At 39.8% G+C, this 25,909-nt stretch overlaps 3 protein-coding genes across 6 annotated transcripts; 2 read left to right on the top strand and 1 right to left on the bottom strand.

The window, feature by feature from the left end:
* Positions 1–224: 224 nt before the first annotated feature.
* LOC115683365 (CDPK-related kinase 1-like) lies at positions 225–5,934 on the top strand. Its single transcript, XM_030607875.2, has 11 exons — positions 225–1,599; positions 2,243–2,373; positions 2,808–2,849; positions 2,972–3,080; positions 3,603–3,681; positions 3,763–4,059; positions 4,177–4,289; positions 4,582–4,689; positions 4,787–4,849; positions 5,112–5,279; positions 5,385–5,934. Exons 1-11 carry the CDS (start codon positions 1,045–1,047, stop codon positions 5,520–5,522), a joined length of 1,803 nt encoding a protein of 600 aa, XP_030463735.1. The 5' UTR covers positions 225–1,044; the 3' UTR covers positions 5,523–5,934.
* A 7,235-nt stretch (positions 5,935–13,169) lies between these two features.
* LOC115683366 (uncharacterized) lies at positions 13,170–18,000 on the top strand. 3 transcript variants are annotated; one of them, XM_030607877.2, is made up of 6 exons: positions 13,170–13,533; positions 13,950–14,042; positions 14,286–14,519; positions 14,980–15,082; positions 15,946–16,175; positions 17,265–18,000. In XM_030607877.2, the coding sequence occupies exons 1-6, from the start codon at positions 13,208–13,210 to the stop codon at positions 17,485–17,487; spliced, it is 1,209 nt and encodes a 402-aa protein (XP_030463737.1). In that variant the 5' UTR covers positions 13,170–13,207; the 3' UTR covers positions 17,488–18,000. The 3 variants fall into 3 exon arrangements, with proteins under 3 accessions (XP_030463737.1, XP_056171091.1, XP_056171092.1); XM_056315116.1 differs by having other exon boundaries at positions 16,397–18,000; XM_056315117.1 differs by lacking the exon at positions 17,265–18,000 and having other exon boundaries at positions 15,870–16,098.
* A 1,213-nt stretch (positions 18,001–19,213) lies between these two features.
* LOC115683367 (rhomboid-like protein 20) lies at positions 19,214–25,454 on the bottom strand. Of its 2 annotated transcripts, XM_056315470.1 has the most exons (9): positions 25,312–25,454; positions 25,027–25,127; positions 23,633–23,773; positions 22,784–22,850; positions 21,145–21,296; positions 20,933–21,034; positions 20,036–20,152; positions 19,724–19,906; positions 19,214–19,614 (listed from the first exon to the last, which is right to left on the bottom strand). In XM_056315470.1, the coding sequence occupies exons 1-8, from the start codon at positions 25,337–25,339 to the stop codon at positions 19,742–19,744; spliced, it is 873 nt and encodes a 290-aa protein (XP_056171445.1). In that variant the 5' UTR covers positions 25,340–25,454; the 3' UTR covers positions 19,214–19,614; positions 19,724–19,741. The 2 variants fall into 2 exon arrangements, with proteins under 2 accessions (XP_056171445.1, XP_030463739.1); XM_030607879.2 differs by having other exon boundaries at positions 19,214–19,906.
* Between the last annotated feature and the right edge of the window lie 455 nt (positions 25,455–25,909).

The following is a 25,909-nucleotide window of genomic DNA, read 5'->3' as shown; positions in this document are numbered from 1 at the left end:
CCTCTCTCTTTCAATGCTCTTCCCCTTGCTTTTTCCCACACAGATCAACAAAAGGACAGGCTGGGAGGATCCAAAACTCCCCCCCTGCCCCACTTCCATTATTATTGACTAAGGGAAGACAGAGAGAGACCGAGAGAGAGACACAGAGGGAGGGAGGGAGAGAGGGAGGGAGAAAATAAAAGAAAAATGGGGGGGGAGTTCCCTTGTTACAATAAAGTGGCTAATTTCTTGCACCACCATTAACAAAAAAGCTTAGCATAAAGCAGAAAAAAGGGGGACTTGGGGGTTCCTTCTTTTTCTTTTTCCTTGTAGACTCTGCCAGGCATCTTTTTTTCCCCCCCACCTCTCTCTCTCGCCTTTTCCTCCTCTCTCTCTCTCTCTCTCCCTTGTGATTCTTTCCTTTCTTCTTGCACAAGATTTTCCCTTGGAGTTGTTTCTTGCTCTGCTGTTTTCACCTCTATAACAAGCTTGAGTTTTTTTGCACCTGTTGAGTTCTTGTTAGTTCTTCCTCCCTGTCTGGGTTTACTTTTTTTTTTTTTGGGTTTAACAGAAAAGAAGAGTTGGGTTGCTTTCCCGATCAGTCTGCTGAGAATTTGCTGGCTTGTGGTGGGGGGGGATTTTTCCCGGCAGATGTTCTGCAAAATCTAGCTCTTTCCGGGAAGATCAGAGATGAGAAGCTGCTTGTTTAGAAGAGCTTCAGTTCATCCGCTAGAGCTCTTCTCTTCTGTCCTTCAAATGGTTCATAAGCCAAGAATTTGTTGATGCCGGTGTAAAAGAGAAAGGAGCCAAATAAAGAAAAAGAATTGGCAATCTCAAAAAAGTTCCCTCCTTGAAACTCAAAAACCCACTGTAACACTCCCTCCCTTGGTCGTCAATCTTGGGAAATAGGAAAAAAATTTTGAAGCTTCCCAATCCAGTTGGAAGTGTCTCTTTCTTCTTTCTTGTTCCATTAAAATTCTTTCTTGAAACTCAAAGTGTTGAGATCAGTCATAGTTTCTCCACCTTGTTAGCGGCTCCGTTGGCTTCTTGCTTTTGCAAAGTTCCATGGGACTCTGTCATGGAAAACCCATCGAAATCCAGCAAGCTCAATCCCAACTCGCTGCAAATTCTCTTCAACACGACCCCTTCTCGGATGAAGCTTCACAGATTCATCAATCTGGTCTCTCAGGAGTGTCTGAGAACAAGCCCCTGAAGATCCCCAAGACACCCAAGGCGTCAAAGTTCCCATTCTACAGCCCAAGCCCTCTTCCAAGCCTCTTCAAGAACTCGCCTGCTGTTGGCAACCCGAGCAGCGTGAATTCGACACCGCTTCGCATCTTCAAGCGCCCGTTCCCGCCCCCTTCCCCGGCGAAGCACATCAAGGCTTTTCTTGCCAAGAGGTATGGTACCGTGAAGCCCAATGAGGCCTCCATCCCTGAAGGGGGTGAGTGTGAGATTGGTTTGGACAAAAATTTCGGGTTTTCGAAGCAGTTCGGGGCGCAGTATGAGATGGGTGAGGAGATTGGGAGGGGCCATTTTGGGTACACTTGCTCGGCCAAGGCCAAGAAGGGCAGCTTGAAGGGCCTTGAAGTTGCTGTCAAAGTCATCCCGAAATCAAAGGTTTCGATTTCTTCTGTGTTCCCTCTTTGGATCTTGTTCCGTTGTTTGGGTTTCTTGAAAGGATTTTATATGGATTCTGATTCTTGTTCATTCAGTAGCGTCATTGTGTATTTAAATCTACAGAAAATTTGTGAAGGTTCTCTTTTTTGTGCGGTTTCTTTCAGAATAGGAATCACAGGACATGGCCATGTTATTTGGAGAAATTCCTTGTTCACTCACTCCCTTGATTTGTGCCCATGTGTTTACATTTGTCATGTTTGGTAATTGGAGTCTATCTTCTCTGTTTAGTAAGTGGAATCTATCTAGAAGGTCATAAAGAGTCATGTTTTTGGTGGAATGCTCCTTGGATACCATGGTTGAAATGTCATAGCTCATATACTAAGGAAGTGTTGAGTCATACATGCTTGACTTCCGAGGCCCATCGGTCAAATTTTACTTATGAAAGCAAAAAGGATGATCAGTGATGTTTTTTAGGAAGTAAGTTCTCTTGCCTGCGCTGAAGGTGCTCTATAGAGTGGCACTAAATTCCTGGGGAATGGAAAGATGATAGGGATGTATGTGTTGCTGTTGCTGCTAAAGGTGTGATGCTTTGGAGCATTTGTCTGCAGGAATCATTGAAGTATCTCTTTTTTGTACTTTGCAGATGACTACTGCAATTGCTATAGAGGATGTAAGAAGAGAGGTGAAGATTTTGCGGGCGTTAACTGGACATAAGAATTTGATCCAGTTTTATGACGCCTATGAAGATGAAGACAACATTTACATTGTCATGGAGTACGTCTCAATTGTGTCACATGCCTATGCTTCTGTTTTCTGTCACATTACTGTTTCTGGTGTGAAGCTGTGAGCTTGTCAATTTAGAACATGTCATACTACTTAGACCAGATCATGAGGGGAAATTATATGGCAATCATCCAAGTACATATGAGTAGTTAACCTACAAAATGCACATTATTCTGTTCATCTGAACTGAGAGACTCCCAACGAATTGGGGAAATGTTATGGTTAATCAGCGCTGAAGAATCAACAATTTTTCAACCTATTTGACTGTGCTCAGTAACTTGGTAAATTTTTGGTTTGCTATACTCGAAAAACATTTCAACCATGGAACTTCTGATTGTTCAAAATTTGTCTTAAGCAGAATATTTGTAGATTTATATTTGATCATAAACTTTTGGGGTTTATATAGTGTATTCTCTGTTGTCCAGGTTATGTCAAGGAGGTGAATTATTAGACAGAATACTTTCAAGGTAAAGAAGTGTTTCTAATGCTTAGTTAATGACGTCCTAAGCTTGTTTTTCCAATATTTTTAGTTGTGCTTAAGTGCACCTTTGACATCCTTACGGAATGGAGCCATTTTTATCTTGTATAGGGGTGGAAAATACTCTGAAGAAGATGCAAAGGCTATTATGGTTCAGGTATTGAGTGCTGTAGCCTTCTGTCATCTCCAAGGAGTTGTGCACCGTGATCTAAAGCCAGAGGTAATTGATCAGTTGCTGATCATACTTCTTCACATTGTCTTCATGCAACTTAAATCATCTTTGAAGTTTAATATCTTGATCTTCCTGTTGTTTCAGATACATTAGCTTGGTTCCCTTCTGAGCTAGCCTTATATTTCTGTCTCAAAGCGTACAATCATGTTGTTAGCTTTGATAAGATTTTGATTTTTAGACATGGCAGCACTTTCCCTGCTTAAGCTTTCTCTATTGGATTTCATACTATCCCATTGTTTTTATGTTGGTTTCTCATTATGGTTATATACTAGAAACTAATGACCTTGAATGGCAATATACCTGATTTTGGATGAATGAGGTCATTGTAATTATTTTAGCCAATACTGGTGTAAAATGAGGTCTTTCCAGCCTCCAGGTGTTCCGTCATCCTTTTAAGTATATAAATGTTGAATAATGCAGTGGGTACTTGGCCTTCCCTGCCTACCTACTAATGAGTGGTCTCAACCTCAACAATCCTGTCTACTAATGGTGGCTTGATTTTCTTTCCAGAATTTTCTTTTCACGACAAAAGATGAGAACGCTCCTCTGAAGGCCATTGACTTTGGACTTTCTGACTATGTAAAGCCAGGTTAGAACTACAAATTGAGCTTTAAGTTATTTGAATCGGTGGACAATGTGGAATTGGGCTTAAAGTGTGAAGTCTCTGCAGATGAAAGGTTGAATGATATTGTGGGAAGCGCGTATTACGTATCTCCTGAGGTTCTACATAGATCCTATGGAACTGAAGCAGACATGTGGAGTATTGGTGTCATTGCCTATATATTACTCTGTGGTAGTCGACCCTTTTGGGCGCGGACTGAATCTGGAATATTCCGGGCAGTTCTTAAGGCAGATCCAAGTTTTGATGAAAACCCATGGCCTTCACTATCCCCCGAGGCAATTGATTTTGTGAAGAGATTGTTGAACAAGGATTACAGAAAGAGACCAACCGCTGCCCAGGCTTTGTGTAAGTCTATAGAGCCATTTAAACTGGAATAAGACAATAAAGAACAACAATCAATTTCTAATTGCCAATTGCTGATTGATATTGATCTGACTTTCACATTCCCATATTGTTCAATAGGTCATCCTTGGCTGGCTTCTCACCATGAAGTCAAGATACCACTAGATATGATTGTGTACAGGCTTGTAAGAGCCTATATATGGTCATCTTCTCTACGAAAAGAAGCTTTGTGTGTAAGTGGGTGATTTTACTGCGTTTGTAAGTGGTGATTTTACTGCGTTTGTCTATCTCCTGTTGTCTGCTGTCTCAAAGATTAACTTTGCTTGTATGATGCATCTTAAATTTCATGATTGGACTAATCAGAGGACGGACAGAGCTTCCATGAAAATAATCATATACTGTGAAACAATTTTCACTTTTCAGCGATTTTCTTTCTCCGCCTTAAAATTGGGCATTAGTACACGAATGTTCAGATTTCATGTACTATTCTAAAAGTGAACTTATGAAAGTTTACCACTATGGCAGGCTCTCGCAAAGACATTGACAGTGGCTCAGCTGGCTTACCTCAGGGAACAGTTTGCAATATTAGGGCCAAACAGAAACGGTTTTATTTCCATGCAGAACTTTAAGACAGTCAGTTGTTTTCCTATTACTTGTGGCCTTGATTGGTTTTGCTTTTCTGTTTTTTCTTTCAATTGAGAATTTATTGTAACAAGTGTCAATTGACCAGGCGGTGGCAAAGAACTCTACTGATGCTATGAAGCAATCACGGATACTTGATTATGCCCACGTGGTAAGGCTCTAAATTATCATTTCCCAGAGCACTTTTTAGGCAACTGAACATGGAAATATTGCAATTTTCAATGCTCTAGTTCTCGTGATATGCATGATTAATGCTTTAAAAATCGAAAATTTCCTCATTATTTATATTTAACAAGTGTCCCGGAAGCACTGGTTGACAATACCCCTATCATTACATCAATTGAGCTATGCCAACAAGCAACTCATCAAAAAGAATATTAACTGTGGAAAATTTGCCTTAATGCTTTTGTCAGGTTAGTAGTATTGAACATGGAAAGTTCGATTTCGAAGAATTCTGTGCGGCTGCCATAAGTGTCCATCAGCTGGAGGGAACAGCCAGTTGGGAAGAACATGCAAGGAAGGGTTTCGAGCTTTTCGAGAAAGAGGGGAACAGACCCATAATGATAGATGAACTAGCATCAGTACTCTCTCTCTCTCCCCTCCTGTCTTTCAAGGATAGAGTTGGGTCGAGCTTAGTATTTGCTATTGTTTTCGCCGAAATGGACTTATTTTACTTTGATCTGCAGGAACTTGGGCTTAGCACTTCAGTGTCTATCCATGTAGTTCTCCAGGACTGGATACGACCTTCAGATGGGAAGCTAAGTTTCTTCGGATTCATCAGACTTCTTCACGGTGCTTCTTCTCGGACGATTCAAAAGTTTTGACATGAAGTCTGACTAGAATTTCCCAATCTTCTAAACTCTCCTCGAACGGAAAGATCTCAAGGGGACCAAATGCATGCAGATCGATAGACGTATCATAAAAAGCCATTGTCATGATGCTTAGAACAGGTGCAACAGGCTAACTCTGGTCGAATGCGTCTATTACGAACAAAGCAGATGTTGGGCACGCCGTCTTTGCTGAGTATGTCATTACTTTTGTCTCTTTGTTTTTCCTTTTGGGCCTAATCTCTTCGGTTGAGTTATATAGTTTTTCTTTTGGGGCCTTTTGTGCCTTTCCACATGATTGTTGCCTTTGATCAGAGGGCTTGTACAGATGATGATGATGGTTGATGGATCCCCTGAATGCATGTAGGATCATCAAGCTGCTGAATGCTTATGAGTTTCGAGGGTGTCACACTTGTCTCTAGATGAATCGATTATTCGACTATATATTCCGAATAAACTTTCTCTTAGCATCTATAAATAAGCGTACCGATGCATGTGCCGGACAGATATCGGTTTCTTATGTCACACTAAGCTCCCCATGCTGATAGGTTGAAAAAGGTAAATGCCAAGCTCCGAGATCTTCGTAAACACCAGATCAAATTGCTGTGTCCAGTGCAACTTAACCGTAGTATTTCTCGAGAGTGAATGAAGGGGCTCGATTAAGTTTAGAGCCAAAGAAGGAAATAGACAAATAAACCACAAATGGTATCACTGCCAGTGATTGTGCAGATCATGGAATGATACCGAATTATAGTGAATTAAATTCACATGGTGGCTTGGGTTTTGACAGCAACAGTGACTTGGCAGATGCGGTGCCAATCCCAGCACAACCACAATGTGCTGCTGGTGCAAGAGCTGCAGGTACAACCTGTATTAATATATCAAATACACCCAGATTTGGCTGGATTGCAGATGCGAGTCACTTAAATCCTATCATCTGTACACGGCACATGTGCATGTGCACTGCTTCAATCGCCCAAAGGACCGAGGAGTTTAGAAACAAAGGGTGGTTACAACTTACAACCACCACCTTTTAAATATCAACAGCCCGTTCCGAGTGATTGCTCATTATGACGACCGGTGCGGGCATGATTCATATGTTTCTTCAACTGCGTCCTTAATCCATCAACGTGAATCACGCCCCGGATTGTTGTTCATGTCGGAGTAGACGGGGTCGAAGATTGACCGATGAGATGGAGGAATCATTTGGATGGTTGAATGTAGAAACAATTGATTCTGGCCAGCCTAATCCTCTCTTTAATCAAGTGGTTGTACAAGAGTGATAATGGTTTGTCTAAGGTATTGTTTTAATCATCTCAAAAATAGTGCATTGGACCACTTGTCCCCAAAAAGAATAACTTATTATCATTATTATTATTTATATTATTCTCATTATTATTTTTAAAGTTTGCTCGGATCTCAGGAGGAGTGAATTGATCTAGTTCCGAAAAAAACAATCCTTATGCTTAAAATGTTCTTTTCTTATTTTATGTATATTTTCCATGCACACTTCATTGCCAATGCTTGGCATGATAATGCTTCTCACTTGACTGAGTAAATTTAGGATAAAATTATCCAAAAAGTCCTAAATCTATTACTAATTTTGTTTTAAACCTTTCAACTGTGCCAATTTAATCCTAGACCTTTGGACAAGTTGCCAATTAATTCTAAACCTGTTAATTGTGTCAATTTTAGTCTATAACCTCTAAAGGATTCACCAATTTAGTCATAAACCTTTTAACAAATTGCCAATGTATCATTCTGGTTAATTCTAGGTGGATATTACTGACATGACGATCCAGTCAGTGTCGGCCATCTTACATGGCGTGGTTGATATTGAAGTTGATAATTTTTAAAAAATTTTAAAATTTTTCCAAATTTTGTATTGATTTTATATTTTATCTTTTCTTTTTTTTTTCTTCACAGTTGGCCAAGAGTAGGCGACCTCCGTCGACCTGAGGGTGAGGACCGCATATACCTCATCGGCCATAGCAAGGGTGGACGAGGGCCACAACGCCTTCACTGTGGCTCGCAAGGGCTTGGGAACTGGTGAGCCCTTGCCTAGATCTTGTGAGGGCCGCAAACCTCACTTGCCGGCCTTGTGAAGAAAAAAAGGAACAAAAAGAAAATAAAATAAAAAAATTCTGAAATTTTTTTAAAAATTGTTCGCTTCAGTGCTACTCGTGCTAGCGATTTTGGGCCAAAATTAGCCGGAAGGATTACATGGGCAACTCGTTAAAAGTTTTAAGACTAAATTGACAAATCCTCAAAAGGTTTATGACTAAATTGTCACAATTGAAAAACTTAAGAGTATATTGGCTAATTATCAGAAGGTTTATGATTGAATTGGCTACTGCATAATAGGTTTAGGAGTTGTTGGACAATTTTCTTGTAAATTTAGGGCCAAAAAACATTGACATTACGAAATTTGCTCACATAGCGAAACGACAAATGATATTTCGATTCACAAGAAATAATTAAAAAATAAGTGGAATCGTAATCGAAATCAAATTTGTTTTTCGCTATGGATAATATGCAATAAACTCAAAAAGAAGTTTACTACCACATCAAGTCATTTACCTTACTATTGATTAAAAGAATTTGCGACTTATTTTAGTGCATGAAATTTGACGATGAAGTTCAATAAAAGTACCCTTTGAAAGTTTGATCACTCCTAAAGATTAGTGGGTCATAAAAATAATTGATAATGAGTAGAATAATAATCATTTTTCACCCACCTGCTTTTGTTTCCCACTTCTTCATGACTGAATCTCTCATTGATTAGTGGAGTCATTGTTCTTGACATACCCGAAAACTATCTTTATTTCGAAATAAAATAACACAAGTAGTCTATGAACTTTTGTTTAATATACAATGTGATATCCGAACTTTTAATTTGTTCAATGTGGTCCATGAACTTTAGTCAAATGTACAGTGTTATCCCTGAACTTTTAATTTATTCAATATAATCTCTGGACTTTTGATACATGTTCAATGTAGTCTCTCAACTATGTGAAAACATTCAATGTTGTCCTTCCATTAATTCAAGTCCAATGACTAAATTGAACATTTTCATATAGTCAAATGACTAAATTGAACATATACCAAAAGTTTAGGGACCGCATTGAATAAATAAAAAGTTCAAGGACCACATTGCATATTGGCTAAAGTTTATGGACCACATTGAACAAGTTAAAAGTTCATAAATTACATAAAGTTCAGGAGAAAAGTGTCAAAAAAGTTATAAACCTTTTGCATTGGTGCCAATTTAGTCCTAAACCTTTTGCATTGGTGCCGATTCAGCCCTAAACCTTTTATATTGGTGCCAATTCTGTCCTAAACCTTTTTTTGGTGCCAATTTAGTCCTAAACCTTTTGCATTTGTGTCAATTCAGTCCTTTCGGCTAATAGCTATTCACGTGTCGAATGACTGAATTGGCACAAATACAAAAGATTTAGGATTGAATTGGCACAAATGCAAAAGGTTTATAACTGAATTGGCACCAAAAAAAGGTTTAGGACTGAATCGGCACACATGCAAAAGGTTTAGGACTGAATCGGCACTAATGCAAAAAGGTTTAGGACTGAATTAACATAAAAAAAAGGTTTAGGACAAAATTAGCACAAATGCAAAAAGTTTAGGATTTTTTTTACACTTTTCCCTAAAGTTCAGAGACCATTTATGTCACCTTATTTCGATCATAGTCTCTCATGCGTATCCATCCCTAGTTGGCATGTTTCAATGGTTTAGAATCAATAATCAATTTAAATGGGCTCGGCCCGGTTCGGTCCGTCGGGCCATAACATGTGACATCCGGAAATTTCGTAACAATAAGTAATTAACGTTGGGAATTTTCTATGTTCGAAGATGATATTTGGATTATAAAGCTAAGTATTATTTAAGTTAATATTCGTGCGGACGTGTAAAAAATCGTTGTTGGATTGTAAATCGCGAAGCACGGATTCGGAAACGTAATCGCCCCGAGCTCGTCGTAATTAAAATCTTAAACATTGTTGTGTGCGATAATTGTAGTACGGTATTAATTAATTTACCGTTGTTTTGGGAATTTAGTGGGTATTATTATTATTGGTTAATTTTGGTTAAGTAGTGTTAGTCTTTTATTCTAATTTGCCGTTAAGGAAATGAGGGAGATATTCTCTCAAAAATATCTCTTCTGGACTCTTTTTCTCTCACGTGACTATTGAAGGAAAGGTTGACCGAATGCCATTTGTCTCCTTGAGCTAGACACCTAACCTAAGTAATCATTGTCCTTGGCCACCACTCCTTTCCTGATTTCTTACACTTGGCCATGATGGAAAGAGAAGATGCCATATGTGAGTGCATTGTAATTATCCACCCATTCGTATACTTTTCAGTTTTCATCTTCGTCTGGGTAATTAACGAAGACAATTTCACACAAACCTACACTCTCTCCTTCATTTTCTACTCTCACCACCACCGATCCAAAAATCTGCGGAAGAGTTTTAACCTTTGGGGTGTTCAGATTCTGCACAAGGTAAATGAAAACTCTAGGTTTAAGCTAAGTAAATCTACTGACACTTTTAACTTGGTTGCTTGAGAAAGGTTATTTTGATGTGCAATAGTGATGTTGTGATGATGATTGAATCTGTTTTGCTAGTTCTGTGCATGTTCAAATGGATGTGATTTGTTTCCTTAAAGTATGGTGAAAATCGGCAAGTGAAACGATTAAATCTGATCGTGTAAGTGTTATCTTTGAGGTGATTGTTGGATTCTTCTTATTGGTTTATGTATGTTTAAAAAGGGTAGAAAATCGTTTTACTGAAAGTGGAGTATATTATGTAAGTATGAATGATGATTCTGTATATCTTTGAAACTGCTTAGACTTTACTGTCAAAATACGGTTTTGTGTATCTTTGAAACTGCTTAGATTTTACTGTCAAAATCTGGTTTTGTGTATCTTTGAAACTGTTTAGACTTTACTGTCAAAATCTGATTTTGTGTACCTTTGAAACTGCTCAGACTTTACTGTCAAAATCTGGTTTTGTGTACCTTTGAAACTGCTCAGACTTTACTGTCAAAAATCTGGTTCTGTATACTTTTTAAACTGTTCAGACTTTACCTTCAGACCTTACGCTCAGACTTTACCTCCGTACTTTACCGCTCAGACTTTACTTCAGAGTTTACTGCCCAGACTTTACTGCTCAGACTTTTCGTTCAGACTTTACCTTCAGACTTTAGCCTTGTGAATCTAAACTTGCTTGTGAGTCTGAACTCGCTTTTGAGTCTGAATTCACTTTTGAGTCTGAACCTGCTTCTGAGTCTGAACTCACTTCTGAGTCTGAACCCGCTTCTGAGTCTAAATTCGCTTCTGAGTCTGAATTCGCTTCTGAGTCTAAACTCGCTTTTGAGTCCGACCCGCTTCGAGTCCGAACCCGCTTCGAATCAATTCACTTCGAGTTTGAACCCGCTTCGAGTCCGACCCGCTTCGATTCCGAACCCGCTTCGCTTCTAAACTTCCTTCCCGAGTCCGAACTTGCTTCTGATGACTCGAATTTTCTTCTGATGACCAATCCGATTTTGCTTCTGATGATCCGAACTTACCTCTGATGACCGAATTTGCTTCTGAACCTGAATTTACTTATGAGCTAAGTTTGCTTCTGAGTTTGAAATGTATTGCTTCATATTTAATTGCTCGGATGATGCATTTCATGGCTTTAAAGTACAAAAACCGTGATGGCTCGGTATAGGACGGGCCAAAACGGATTTATGCATGCAAATACTTGGTTGTCATGACTTGCATGAGAATAATATTAATTCCGTCGCCTATTTAGTGATGTGTGACGATGCCCCGTGTGTCGGGATGCCCCGTAGGTCGGGATGCCCCAGGGAGTGTTTCGGGATACCTTGGGAGTCAAGATGCCCCGTAGGTCGGGATGCCCTGGGTGTGTGCCGGGATGCCTCGGAGTTGGGATGCCAAGTTGGTCGGGATGCCCCAGGAGTGTTCGGGAGGATGAAGTAATGAACCTAATCGCACGAGCATAAATGTTTTACATCATGCTTGCGTCTGAGTGAGAATATTATGATATGTTGCATTATTCAGATTTTGCGGCACATCTAGACGGAAAAAGGTATAACTTGCATTCAAGTTCTATGCATATCGTTTGCTATGCATGCATATGTGTTTATGCCAGGTGAAGTGGTAAGCTGATTTTCCTAACTTAAAACTAGAGATTTCATTTACTGAGCTTCGGCTCATCCCGTTATTTTTCAGACATATAGGAATGGACAATCTGCTACCAATGCTTGCTGGTTTTTCCCTAAATACTATGAATGCCAGGATGTTGATATGCTTGTCTCGAGGGCGGATATAGTTTGTACTAGATGTATATCTACTATATGGGTAGATGCGGGATTTTGGTTGATATGAAGGTGACGACATCTACGACTCGTTGTAAAGTCTACTTTTGTGCGGGTCGTCTTTGGGAGTAAATTGTAGCATGGAGATAGGCAACCTCAACCTACCCAAATGTTTGTTCTTTGTGATTTTATGATGTATTGTCTGGACTTGTAATTCTCACAAGTGTTGTTAATGAGAAGCAATAGTATTTTTGACAAAACTTGTTCGGACTTTGACTTCTGCTGGCCATTTTTTTAATAATATTAATTGGTACGTGTTGCGCGTGACGTTCTGAGGTGTCACATAACACACCCCTAAATGATAGGCAAGATCGAGCCCGTCGGGCTCAGTAGGCCACTTGATTCGCGATCATCTTTAAACCCGGTCGTGTTACCGACGCTTCAAAGGGTATCTATGGTTCGATATGATCCGATTTCGATGTCAAGAAATTTTCAACACTTCTCAATTTAGGAAAAGATATTCCAAGGAAAGAATCAAACTAGACTCATCTAAATTTAAAGCCTTAAATTTATGTCCGGAGTATAATTAAGTCGTAAAATCTTCAAATGGTGCAATTAAATTCTAATACATCGGAAGGAGAAGCGGTTGAAGGTGCGTGCGAAGGAAACAATGAAAAATTAACGGAGCTCATCATCTTCCTTTAGCATATGCAGCCCATTGTCCGCCGCCATCTTTGGCAAGTTCGCCACCACGTCGAACTCAAATACCCTCGCCGGCGACGCCTCATCCATCGCCAAAACTACAATTCACCTCATCTTGAACAACACAACACCCACAACCCGGATCGAACAGAGATCCGTTGCAACCATCCCTCCAACTCCTCTTGCTCGGATTTCGATCTCAATTCGATCAGGGCCGGTCGTGTACAAGGCGGCGGCGGCGGCGGAGGGCAGGGTCGGGCGGCGCGTTCTCCGTCCGCTCGACGGCACTTCGATGTTTGGAAGTGGTCGGGACATCTACCACGTGGGAGAGATAGCTAATTAATGCCATGTAAGAATTTTCCGTGCAAATCTTGCGACAACAAGAAAAAGTAAATTAATCAGGATTCGATTGCACAATTTGAAAAGTTTTACGGACTCAAACTATGTGATTTATAGCATTTTTGTTAAATTTATTCATATGCCTTTCTTTAATTCCTTCTTTCCCTTTCTCGTTTTCATGCCCTTTCTTCTTGAGATTTACTTTCATGTCCCCCACCCATGTCGGAAGCATGAAGGAGCTCTTCTTGATCTCTTCTTGATCTTGATCTTGGATCTTCAAACCCTCCCACCCTGCAACTCCCATGGCCGTCAGCAAGACCCACAAGCCCAAATCCAAACCCGGGTCCCCGCTCTCCTTCCTCGTCGCGTCCGTCGTCGCCATCGCCCTCCTCTTCCTCCTCTCCGCCCTCGCCTCCACGTTCGGGGTCTCGCTGCCGTCCTCCTCCAGGACCCTCGAGATCGTGGGACTCCTGAAGAGGCCGAAGCACCAGCACTCGCTCCATGACAAGTACCTCTACTGGGGCGGCAGGATCGACTGCCCCGGGAAGCACTGCGACTCCTGCGCGGGCCTCGGCCACCAGGAGTCCAGCCTCCGATGTGCCCTGGAGGAGGCGATGTTCCTCAAGAGGTACGAGGTTTTGGGGTGCCTTGCGCTGTGTTTCGGGGGAATTGGCAGGTTTTTTGGGTCGGTTCTCGTTTGGTGTCTGCGGGTTCTGATTCGTGTGCTCTGTTTTAACTTGGGAGGAGTGATGACATTGTAGTTGTTTAAAGTGTTTCGAAGCGATGGTTCTGCGCTAGACAAGTCTTGAGTGCTTCAATTGAAGTGGGTTTGAGCTTGCCCAAATTTAGTTGTTTGCGGAAACTGTGATTGCGAATGTTCTATGTTTCAGTGCGTGGATCTGAGTGTGGCTTCATTTTAGAAAGATGAACCTGTCTACTTTGGTTTCTGGTCTGAACGTGATGCTCACATTCGCTTGAGTTATGTGTCCGGGAGTTAGCTCAATTTCACTCCTTTAATAAAATTCCCTTTACCTTGAATTGCAGGACTTTTGTTATGCCTTCCAGGATGTGTATCAACCCTATGCACAACAAGAAGGGAATCCTTCATGAGTCCACAAGTATGACTTCCGAGGAAGGGTGAGTTCCTCCATGCATAACTCAATGGTCGAACCAAAAGAGAGAGTGGGTTGATTATCATTTAGCAGATGGTTTCTCCTTCTGGAAAGTTGCTGTTTCTATACGGTTACTTCACTTAATCTCAAAGAGTTTTCTTGCATTGGTTTTTCTTTTCCTCATCTGCTTACACATCCCCTTTTGGATTGGAAAAATGACAAGAAAAGTTGGAGCAATTAATTACCCGAATCTACTTGTTTTTGGTAGGTGGGCAGCATCTTCTTGTGCCATGGATTCTTTGTACGATATAGATCTGATATCCGACACCGTGCCTGTGATTTTGGACAATTCAAAAATGTGGTATCGGGTGCTGTCAACCAGCATGAAGTTGGGAGCTCGAGGGGTTGCTCATGTGGAAGGACTTAGTCGGAATGATCTTAAAGAGGATCAACGCTATTCAAACCTTTTACTCATCAACAGAACTGCTAGTCCGCTTTCTTGGTAAGCCCTTTCTAGGTCCATTTTTTGAACATTTATTCTCTGCAAAGCATGAGGGTTCTTTTGGTTCATTCTTGTGCATAAGCTGTTCACTATAGCTTAAGGTTTTGAAGGCATGCATGTGTCTTCAGCAGTATTTTTCCCTTAAACAAGTTACTCCTATCTGTTTGGTTGAAATGTTACTAAGTCTTCTTAATCCTTCAAGCTCTTTTTCTTAGTAGTTTAGATCCTTCACGGAAGAACCTGAGATTGTATCACATGTTTGTCAGGATAGAGGATTTAAGTATGCGAGAGCTCTTTTTCATATTTCCAAAAGGCGTTTGATACTATTTTGTTTTTTAGGGGCATAGACATTTGATGTTCGTAAGCTCTAAAAGCATTATATCTGTAAGATGTGCTTTGAAGAATTAAAGTTTCCAACTTGTTATTTTTCGCTCAGGAACTGACCATGAAATTAATACAGGTTCATGGAATGCAAGGATCGAAAAAATCGAAGTGCCATAATGTTACCTTATTCATTTCTCCCTTCCATGGCCACAAAGGAATTAAGAGATGTAGCTGCCAAGGTTGGTAATTTACCTGGAGACCTAGAAATTCTGTACATTCATACATCGCAAAGAGTGTTCTTTCTGGGGTAACAGTTATCTTCTATTATCTTTCACTTCCAGTAAAAGTGGTTTAATGTAGGTTCTAAAAGATGAGGACAATAACCTATGATGTGTTAGCACGAGTATTAAACCATCATTGCAAACCTAATATCATAGGACATCATGATAAACCATTTATAGCAATGAATAGTCTCTGTCAAGTATCATGAAGGGATGGATGTCTAGACTTATATATTCTTTAAACAAACAAGTATCTTATTGGATTTGCCTATAAGGTACTGGTAGTTGATATCACAATAACTTACTAGTAATCTGCTTAAAATATGAAACAAACCCTATATGGACTGGCAAGAACCTACTAGTAACTCGGAGGACACTATGGAACTGAGATGATTGAAGTCCTTGGAAAAATAGTGTGGTATTTACTAAAGCAGTCCCGCTGAAATAAAGCCATTTCCGAAAGTAATGTTTAAGAAAAGCAGGTCTGTGAATCAGGTAGTTAAGACTTGAAGAAGATTGATAAAGAGTTAATATTTTGAACTCCAGAACATCCACACAATCTGGTAGTAGGATAAGGCTTCTTGTTTTTGTTGAGAAATGAATATTGAGTGTTTTCCAGTTCAACCAATTTCGTCTGTACATCTTTCTAGATAATGGATTACCCTGGTGTGGAGTCCCTTACTATTCTTATAGTTATAGATAGAGCTAATGACCTTGTGAAAATATGAATTTCGTGATACTGCAGGTACTGTGCTAAAAGATTGCCCTATTACCTCTTTTTGTATTTGCGAGTTGGCATCTGAGTAATCTCCAATTCACAGATTAAAGCCTCTCTTGGTGATTATGATGCCATCCACGTTCGTCGAGGTGACAAATTGAAAACCAGGAAAGACAGGTTTGGGGTCGAAAGGAGTCTAAACCCTCATCTGGACAGAGATACCCGTCCAGAGTTTATTCTTCGCCGAATTAAACAGTGGGTGCCACCTGGAAGGACTCTTTTTATTGCTTCAAATGAGAGGACGCCTGGATTTTTTTCGCCTCTCGCTACAAGGCGAGTTATCCTCGAACTCATTAACTACCTGCACAAATTAGAGGGCATAGGAAGGTACAGACTCGGCATGCTTTAATTGATAAGCAAGAACTAGATGCATCTTTGAATTGTGGGAACTAACCTTTTAGGTATTTTCATTTGTTTTGCACCTAGAAATGTAAAAACTAATAGCTGATGCAATGAATATGCTTGAATCTTGATCCATCGTGGTTTGAACGTAGATGCAGTGGCAGGAGAATTATAAGTTTTATGGCTCACTATGGACTACGCATTTTGTGATGCCAAGTGTAAATTGCACTTCTATCTTGACATGATAGATAAGAAATTGCAACTACCATGCACAGGATACTGCTTTAGAGTGTTTGTAAGGCATTCAGTGAGATAGGTGGATGTTGCCAGTGTGTTTTTGTTGGTTATGAAGACCAAAAATTATGGTAATGGGCTACACAATTGGGCTAGACAATTGTGCTTATTGTTCTATATAGTAAAGATATGATTGATGGTGGCAAATGGGTTCCATTTCAGATGGTTGTTGATGGAGCTGTAGAGCAGAGTTCCCAGGAACATGATTTGTGAATGAAAAAACTGTATTTAGATGAGGACAATGTCATCTTTGTAACTGGTTGTAATAGCAGACTGGTGATGAAGATGATGGATGCTTTCTTTGTGATATCATGACAAAATTGACATGAAAGGTTTCATTGTATCCTGTAACACTAGAACAATCAGCACAGAAAAGGCATTTGTTACCTGTTTCCTTAATGCTGGCCGACAATTGAATTTGAGACTACGCGTTCTTATACTTACTGATTGAGTATAAAACATCTGTCCTGGAAATGAAATCGCCTTTGACCAGATAGCTACTTAACTTTATAGTTGCTGATCGAGTATAAAACATCTTAGGTAATGAAAGGACCTTTTATGCAGTGGGATTGTAGATTAACCACTGAAATTAAAGTGCCTCTTATTCTCTCTTTTGGATTGTAGGCGTGTTTATGTTCAATTGTGTGTCATACGTGTATATTGCATAAGTGTGTACCCTGGTAGAAGTTGAAGCTGATAAATACTTATCTTGACCAATTTTTACAGGTACAAGATTTCATACTCTTCAAATTTTAGCGAGATCCTTGATCCCTTTATTCAGAACAATTACCAGTTATTTATGATTGAGAGGCTTGTCATGATGGGAGCAAAAACTTTTATCAGAACATTTAAAGAGGATGATACAGATCTAAGCCTCACCGATGACCCGAAGAAGAACACTAAGATATGGCAAATACCTGTTTATACCATTGATGAAGAGGAGAGCTGACAATTTGAAATGGGAGTTTGACTGTTGCCTGGGAGTTCGTTCAAAATCAGAATTTGAGCGATACGTATGCTCAGTGTCTTCTAGTTATTCTTGTACATGATAATAGGATGCACTCGCTGAAAATGGGGACACTTACAAGCAAGAATTCGAGGAGGGGGACGTATTTTTTTATTATTGTGAAGTGTGGTTTCTTCTTAGTGCCATGAGTGGAGCGCAGTTTGATGGGGAAAAGAGGCTGCACTGTTCATAGAAACCCCTCCCAAGTGCCCAGTTTTGTTTGTCACGTGCTTTGCTGGAGAAATTCATTCCTTAGGGCTGTTTACATACATGAGAAACACCGTGCCACTTGCATAAGACTGGGCTTTTTCCTGATCTAAGCTGACTCATTGAGACTTTTCATTTTAAGATGGTGGATTCTACTTGGAGTTAAAGACTTCATGTTCATGGCTTCGGCTGTCCCTCTTGGAATAGAGGGAAAACCTAATGATACAGTGGCATATTTGATGGTTCTTAGCTTCGAGTCTTGATTTCTTTTTCTTCTTAAATCCACTTGCTATCTTTGCGGATGTGTTTTAGCAAATCAGTGGACACACAACGTAAGAAGTGTCACTTGCGATATGCTCGAGTCCATCATGTAATACGACTTAAGTGTTCCCCCTTTTCCCATTAGTTGCATTCTGATAGATTCTTGATGAATTTCTCACATTGGATTAGGGAGGAAGCATTTTCAGCTAGAGTGCACATAGCACAAGTAGAAAGGCACGTTGTTTGAAGTTCCCTGCATTAAAAATCTAAGGGATAAGAGCATTAGAAGTCTTAAAAATTGTCACGAAAGAGCAATTGACTCCTAAAATTTATCATCAAAGTGTAATTGAATCCTAAAACTTGTCATGAAAGTGCAATCAAGTCATAAAATTTGTTACAAAAATATAATTGAGTCCTAAAACTTTTTAAAAGCGCAATAACAAAAATAACTTAATTGGACTAATTAGATAAATTTTAGAACTTGATTGCACTTCTTGAAAGTTTTAGGACTCAATTGCACTTTGTAACAAGTTTTAAGACTTAATTGCACTTTTTGAAAGTTTTAGGACTCAATTGCACTTTGATGACAAAATTTAGGACTTTCAATGCACTTATCCCAAAAACTAAACATGTTCATAAGCTTGGTGCATGTTTTTCAGGACATTTCTGTAGAGAAGTTAGGTTTTCCCATTGAGACAGAAAATTATGCAGTGATGGAGGATGTACAAGATAAACTAGTAGAGTTTTTCTTTTTCTTTTTCCTATTAAAAGCAGATTTATCCTAATCAAATATATTGTTGATGTCGAGAGGTCAAAAGCGCGCAAAACGGGTCATGGTAGAAGGGTACATAGCCGTAAAATTTGCGAGGAAGCTAACTGGGTCTACATCTTTCAGTCAATGCTTTCATTAGCCAGGCTCTATTTCGGCATTGCTTGCATAACTTAAAAGATGTGAACCTGCCAGTCATTACCATTTTTGCCTATGGAACAGGGAGAATGTTGTAAAGAGTAGTATGGTCACTAACCTTTTCATGTTTTGATGGCCCTCACGGCCAATTTAGAAAACTTACCGCCGCCTAGAGAAACTTAACCAATCATAAGATTAGGAAAAATAATGAGAACAAGGAGCATTACAAACTTTATAATCAAAGTTACCACCGCATGAAGATTTTCAAGCACTGAAACATAGAAAGCCTACCAATTCCAACGGGCCACGAAACACCCTTTTCCAATTTCAACCACTATCAGTCAACAGCATAATCGTCCTTAACACTTGAATATCCTATTAACAAGGCACATTTACTACTGACCACTATGTGCCGTCTAGAAAACAACAACCCGAGGAATGTCTTGTTTACTGGTTGAAGACAAGAATTAATTAGATAAATACTGTACACAGTTTTCTCCATAGAGCTTTCTTCTAAATATAATAATTAACCATGTCATGATTCTGGGTGAAATCCATCTAGGCTTCATCCCAACAGTCATACTGTGTGTGAATTGCTTTCAGCTGCAAATAAATGCCTACCGCTTATAGGACCGAAGGATCTACGCTGAAGGGAAAGTCCCAAGACCGACATGGGCGAGAACATTCAGAAGCTCCTGTTAGAAGATTGACCGACTCGTCAAATGCCTATCATGGAGGTCACAGATCTCGTCACCAATCAACTCCTCCCCCTGAACTTAATTAACAGAGTTCAAGTAGCATCACTATAACTTCTCTAAACAATTAGCGAGACTGAGCTTCAAGAAGGATGTTTGTTGCTGTATTGACGTCATTTCTAGCCTGTGCTAGTGCTTGTCTAGCGGAATTCCTGTCAAAGCCCATTGAAACAAGGGTTGCAACAGATTCCTCTGATAGCTCTACGGTGGAAGGTACTGAAGTATAGTTTCGCTGCAGGGAAAGAGTATTTAAGTAGAGGCAGAGGCAATAATGACGCAGATGAAGACTGTAGAAAGAGATTTCACATGTACTAAGAACATTGGAAGTATTTATTAAAACATTCATATGATGCACTGTTACCTGGTGACTTGCGAAGGATGGAATATTTCCCACGACATTCCTAGTTGGTGAGACACGTGGACTTCCCATAGACAGTCCTGGTAGCCGTGAAAAGAATGAAGAGATAGGTGCTGGAAACTGCTCACACAAGGCATTTAAAAAACAAAATTTAGGTACCTTAACAAAAAAGATTTATCTTCATCAAAGTGATGATGCAGATCTCTAGCTTTCAAATGTGACACTACCCTTAAAATAGAACAAATCTTCCTACCAACTCTCTTGTAGGAAACTTACATAATATTGGCGGATACAACTGCTTTGCAATCTTAGTGAAGTATTGCATGAAAGTAACTCATGACATGCATTAACAAGATGTCCTTCAAGATATGCATCCATGAGGTAACATCTCGTATGACATGAAATAAATGTAGCATATTTCTCAGGAAAAACAAGGACGATTCGCTAGACTTCCAAGAAAAAAAAAATGATGATTCTGATTTGATCTGCAGTAATTTCAAGAATGATGGAAATCCTTTGAACACCAAAAAAAGAGCATTCTGCCATCAATAACATTGAGATACTGAGGCCATCACACATTGTAATCATCACAAGTCGTGATGGACTTAGACAAAGATTACATATGCTTGTCAAAGTATCAATCAATCTCTCTCTCTCCCTCTTCTCTCTCACGCGCTCCCCCTCCCACCAAAAAAAAACACACACACAGAAGAATTCTTTTTCAGCTAATTATATTTATAAATAATCAAGGTAGATGGCATTCTCGCGCAAATTTGGTTCTAACAAGATCACATTTACAAATGGTACCGATCAAAAAGGATAATTCTAACACCACAGCAAATGACAGTTAATTGCACAGTAAGAAGGAAACGGTCCATTATAAATGTTCTCGAGTATAACCTTCGCCTTTCGGATGCGGAAAACATTGAGACGATACAGGGCACCAGCAAGAATGCCGCAAATCCCTGGCAAGATGGACCTTTTCCAGGATGACAACAAAAGCTGCAATATGTAAACTAGGTTAAATGAAAATACAAAAAGGATGTGTCTGATAGGCACAAAAAGTTAGTACAGGTGATAAATCACCAAACAGATATATCAATAAAGCTTACCTGCAGACCAGCTAGATATATGAAAGATTTATCAGAGAAGCTGATGCCTAGCACCCGAAATCGTGTTGAAACCGGAATGTCAAAGAAAAAGGGTACGAACAATGAAAATATAACAGCATAAGGACCTGAACTGACTAAGTTTGAGGAAGGAACTGCAGATGAAAAGAAAAAACATTACATCAGCATTGTCACGGGGAGACTTGACGATTATTCAAGAATCATGACATGAAGGAATGTGCATAGAAATTTCAACAGTCCATTGTCGAGCAAGAGGTTAAAAAGTTAACCAACATTATCACAAGGTAGCCATGACAATTTCTAGGAGCGTGATAAAGAAACTAGCATGGCAATCTTATCTACACAGCAGTCTAAATTTAGATCTTTATCTCCCTCTACAATGCTTAAGGAACTAGTAATGTGTCTAGCTATGGTCCACCCTTAACAAGATTTCAAGAGGGCTTGGGTTCTTTTCCTACCTTCCTGCTCTACCTACTGGCCCATAAGATAAATTATAAGTTTAAGCCAATCATGCTACTATACTATAACGTTAGGGTTTCTTGCACAATGTATACAATCCATAAGCAACCGCTAAAACCATTACATTAGCGGGTACCCTAACATTTGTCGACTTTCTCCTCTGATATCCGACAATTATGGAGAAAGTTTGGTCATTATAAAGGATCAGTCAGCTTTGCTCCATATGTACACAGGAAAAACGTGAAAGTACTCTTCAGCCAATGCAACATGCAGGAGGAAAGGTAGGTCTTCGCTGAAATTTATGGCAAATTTTTCTGCTGAACATAGGAACTTTTAAGCATTTGACAAGGGGGAGTACCATATGTTTAATTATCTCAATAAAGCTTATGATTGGTTTGAAGAACGTCACTTGTTTCTTTCATTTTCTTTATCTTTGACTTGAATAATATGTTTGGCATAAAGTATTGTCATAGCAAAGACATAAAGACTTTTGGATTAACTTTCTGAAAGTAACTCTTTGATGATGGCATCTCAAATCTGGAGTATTGATGGAATGATTTATATCGACAGTCTACATCCAGAAACTTAGAAATACCAATTTCTCTCACAATAGCAGTCTTCTAACCAGTGAAACTACTGCATAATTTGGGTAAATTATCACAACAATTCAAATCACGGCATCAGACCATATAAAGATTGTATATCAACCGCATCTAACTTACCAAATTCCTGTGACAAGCAAGGCAAGTGTTTAAGAGCTTAATAGCCCATTCAGGCATTTGTTGTATGACCACCAAACAAAACGGGTAATTGCGAGAATTGTACAAGAAGGTCAATTAGGACAACTGTCATTCCAATATAGACTGCATATGAAGTAAAAACGTTAAAGTAGGTATTGCAAGGTGATAGGACCTCTGCTTTTCCGATAGAGACTCATATCCACCAAAAAGGACATCAGTATTCACCCACTGTTATGTTTCAATTTTCAGAGTCATCTTTTGGATTTTCGGACCAAGTTGTACCAGATCAAGTAGTAGTATGTAAGTAACCACAAATGAAGAATTTCAAAATATAGAAACAGATTTCCACCAGTAAAAGGATGAATGAAGTGAAAAGAGACAGCAAGAAGAAGCTTCCACAAAGGTAAAACGAATTGACATACCATTAACAACTGCCAATGCTAGGACTTGAAGGACCATTGATACTATTGTAGAGAACAAAATAAAGACCTAGGAATCCACAGAAAAGAATTAGGTATACATCAAACGAAAGGAAACGAAAATGTTTTGGAATGAAAGAACCAGTTGACTGCCATGCCAAGCAACCCATAACATCAATTCTGCTCTAAGTAAAATAGCATTGAACATGATAGCATAGATGCTAAAGCACAATTAAGAACAGTTAATTTTGCCGAACAAAGAGTGGACACGAAGCTGGCAGTCTTCCCCTTGTTGGCCTTTCTGCATGTCTCACATCTTACTAGCAGTTTATGCATTCTCCATCAACCTCTTAGATTTATTGGAAACTAATCCACCCAATAGGATAGCATGTTACAAATGCCAAGTTCCATTCTCATAATAGTGTCAACTTGTGAGATGAGGCCATTGGCAGATGTACGTTGACTTTTAGACAAATAGTCAGGGTGCTCTCGCAAACTGGAATCAAATGAGTAAAGACACACACAAGAAAAACTGTGACAAAAGTAGTAGCTCCCCAAACATTCTTTCATGTAGGACAAATAGCTTAAGCATCATCCTTACCGCTATGACATTGCATATAAAAATTCATACCTAGAGTGGAGCACAAAACTGAAACATAAGTTTAGTGTTACTCCACAGAAATGTTGTGCAATTTTTTGATTCTACATAGCTAACGAAGAAAAATCACTCACCAAGGACTTATTAGAACCTATCCGTCTCTCAGCACAAAACAGAAACAAAACTTTAGCGAAACGCTACAGAAGTGTTTCGTACTCGTTTTATTCTACATTGTTACGGAGAAAATTACTCACCAAGAACTTATTAGAACCTATCTGTCTCTCAAAAATTCTGAAGTAGTAGAGCAGATAAAGGCCAAAAATCAGTTCTGGTGTTGAAGAAAAGGCAAAGATTGCTGGTATTAGCTTCCACATCTGCATCTTTTGGAAAATGTCCTGCCATTGAAGATCGAAAAATAAGGAAGTAAGATACTATCCTCTTTGTAGAATTTAAGAGATCGTGGAATTCTCAAAGGAAAAGCTATTGACATGGCAAGCATTATGCTCCCATAAATTGCTAAGGGTGAGTCGATAACAAAGCAAGAGGGTCGTTTACTTGTTTCCTTCGCAGAACAGGAACTCAATCAAAGTCAAGAAGTTATATTACAAAAGTGATAGTAAAACCTCAGAAGAAGCTAAAAGAATGTCAATGGAGAAACTATTTCTCTAATATAGAGGAGAGAGGAAGACTGCTTGAGGGTCTCAAAATAGTATTGCAGCTAGCAAAGAAGGCAGACTTCATTACTGCCAGTTATTTCCTCCTCAAGTCATCATTAAGAAATCGATTCACTAATTCGATGGCACATAAGCAATTGAGTTCAACAAATTGCTGAATTAATGGACTTGGATATATCCAAGTCTATTATTTATGCTCATCCCTCATGAACAAACAGCGAGTGCCCCTGCGCTATTTTGAATTCGGATATTAACATCCATATATCATCATTCAAAGAGAGCTCTTGAATCTAGCCCTCTTATTGACATAGGCAAACCTACGCAATAACCAGAATCCTATTTCACTTTCGAATTTCGATATGAATGTCCTTGCAAGCGACAAACTTTGAATTCATTTTGGCAACCCAAAGCATTACATAAAACCTCAGCCTACACTGGTCTTACAAATAGATGACCTACCATGACTAAACTATAATGGTTTAGACTTAGTCATTGTTTAGATTGGAAAACATATCATATAGCAATTCAGTAATTCTGTGGAGTATATAAACAAAGACTCCAAATTCCATATTGTTGATTGTATGCGAACACAACTACTTCGAGCAACGACATTAGAAAGAGATGCGAAACAGCTTCGACTACACCACCAGGGCAGCTGGAAAAATCAAATCAACCACACAGCCAGAAATGACAGTTTTCGCACCGTAATTAGGGCCATGAGCAGGAAGAAAAAAGAAACCCTACAGATTCATCTTTCTGACATAGAAAGGGAAAGGAAAGCGAAAAGATCGTCCAGGCTAACGTGACCATCAAGCACCCTTCATCATTGCCAAGACCCAGATCAAGAATCGATAGCACGAGGAGAACCCACAAGCCAGTACGGGCACAAAAGACAACAATCCGCCAAAACCCAAGTGCCGAATCCACCAAAAAAACCAACCCAAAAGAAACAGCAAAAAGCCCAACTGACTTGCCTGGTAAGACACTCCGAGCTTGTTAGCGCGGTCCCTGATCCCGAAGAAGACGGTGAAGACGCCGGAGGCGACGACGAACGCTCGGGACACCGGCGCATTGTCTGCAAGAACAAAGGAAACGAACGCCGGAGGCTCGATTGGTGGGGGGAAATTCGGGCAGGGGCAAAAGGAAGAATCGATGCGGGAGGATTCCGAAGGCGCGACCGGTCAAAAGGAACGGAAATTGACGAAACCCAGAAACAGAGAGAGAGAGAGGGGGAGCGAGAGGGAGAGAGAGATGCGTACTGAAACCAGACGGACCCACGTTCATCATCTCCAGGTGCAGCGGAGGGGAGAGGGAGACGAAGAAGAAGAAGCTCGCACCAAGCCTTCGTTCTCGTCGAATGTGTATTTGCGTCTTCTTTCTTCTGTGTTTGAAGAGTCCGTCTCTCTGTTTCTCTTCTGGGTCTGGGTCTCATTTGTGCTCACATTTTTGTTTTTCATTTTTTTTCAGCCCCCGCATTCATTGCCAATTCTAAAAAACACCCGTGTCTCTTGTTTTTTTTTTCACAGATAAATCCCGTTTACTTAACAAATGTGCATCAAGCAGGACCACAATTTGAGGACATTTTCTCTAAAAAGGTGAAATGAACAAAAAAAAGATTTGTAGAAGGGGGAGGGGATTTTGGGGGTGATGCGCAACAAGGTAGCCCAAGCATTGGTGCCTAGCATTGGTGCCTAGGTATTGGCAAGTGTTCGGTATCACTTGTTAAGGTTACGAGACATCCATTGCCCTAAAAAACGGGGTTCACTAGACCTCCATCCGTACTCAACCACGGTTGGGTGTCTCTCTCTCTCTCTGTCTCTCTCGCTCTCTTTCTGCACGGGGTTCGACTGTCTTTAC

The sequence above is a fragment of the Syzygium oleosum genome, unplaced genomic scaffold (genome assembly GCF_021117445.2).
Source record: "Syzygium oleosum isolate NSW1041296 unplaced genomic scaffold, Sole_v2.1 Sole_v2.10, whole genome shotgun sequence".
Classification (NCBI taxonomy): Eukaryota; Viridiplantae; Streptophyta; class Magnoliopsida; order Myrtales; family Myrtaceae; genus Syzygium; species Syzygium oleosum.
This window is presented reverse-complemented; position numbering and strand designations above follow the sequence as displayed.

Bases quoted from the DNA above. Each gene is read 5' to 3' on its own strand.
- LOC115683365 (XM_030607875.2), top strand. From the start codon at position 1,045: ATGGGACTCTGTCATGGAAAACCCATCGAAATCCAGCAAGCTCAATCC. The intron at 1,600-2,242 runs GTTTCGATTTCT...TGTACTTTGCAG, and splicing joins AAGTCATCCCGAAATCAAAG to ATGACTACTGCAATTGCTAT. The intron at 2,850-2,971 runs GTAAAGAAGTGT...TATCTTGTATAG, and splicing joins TTAGACAGAATACTTTCAAG to GGGTGGAAAATACTCTGAAG.
- LOC115683366 (XM_030607877.2), top strand. From the start codon at position 13,208: ATGGCCGTCAGCAAGACCCACAAGCCCAAATCCAAACCCGGGTCCCCG. The intron at 13,534-13,949 runs GTACGAGGTTTT...CTTGAATTGCAG, and splicing joins GAGGCGATGTTCCTCAAGAG to GACTTTTGTTATGCCTTCCA. The intron at 16,176-17,264 runs GCGAGTTATCCT...CAATTTTTACAG, and splicing joins TTTTCGCCTCTCGCTACAAG to GTACAAGATTTCATACTCTT.
- LOC115683367 (XM_030607879.2), bottom strand. From the start codon at position 25,339: ATGATGAACGTGGGTCCGTCTGGTTTCA. The intron at 25,128-25,311 runs GTACGCATCTCT...TTGTTCTTGCAG, and splicing joins CGTGGGTCCGTCTGGTTTCA to ACAATGCGCCGGTGTCCCGA. The intron at 20,153-20,932 runs GTTATACTCGAG...TTGTGTGAGCAG, and splicing joins TCCGCATCCGAAAGGCGAAG to TTTCCAGCACCTATCTCTTC.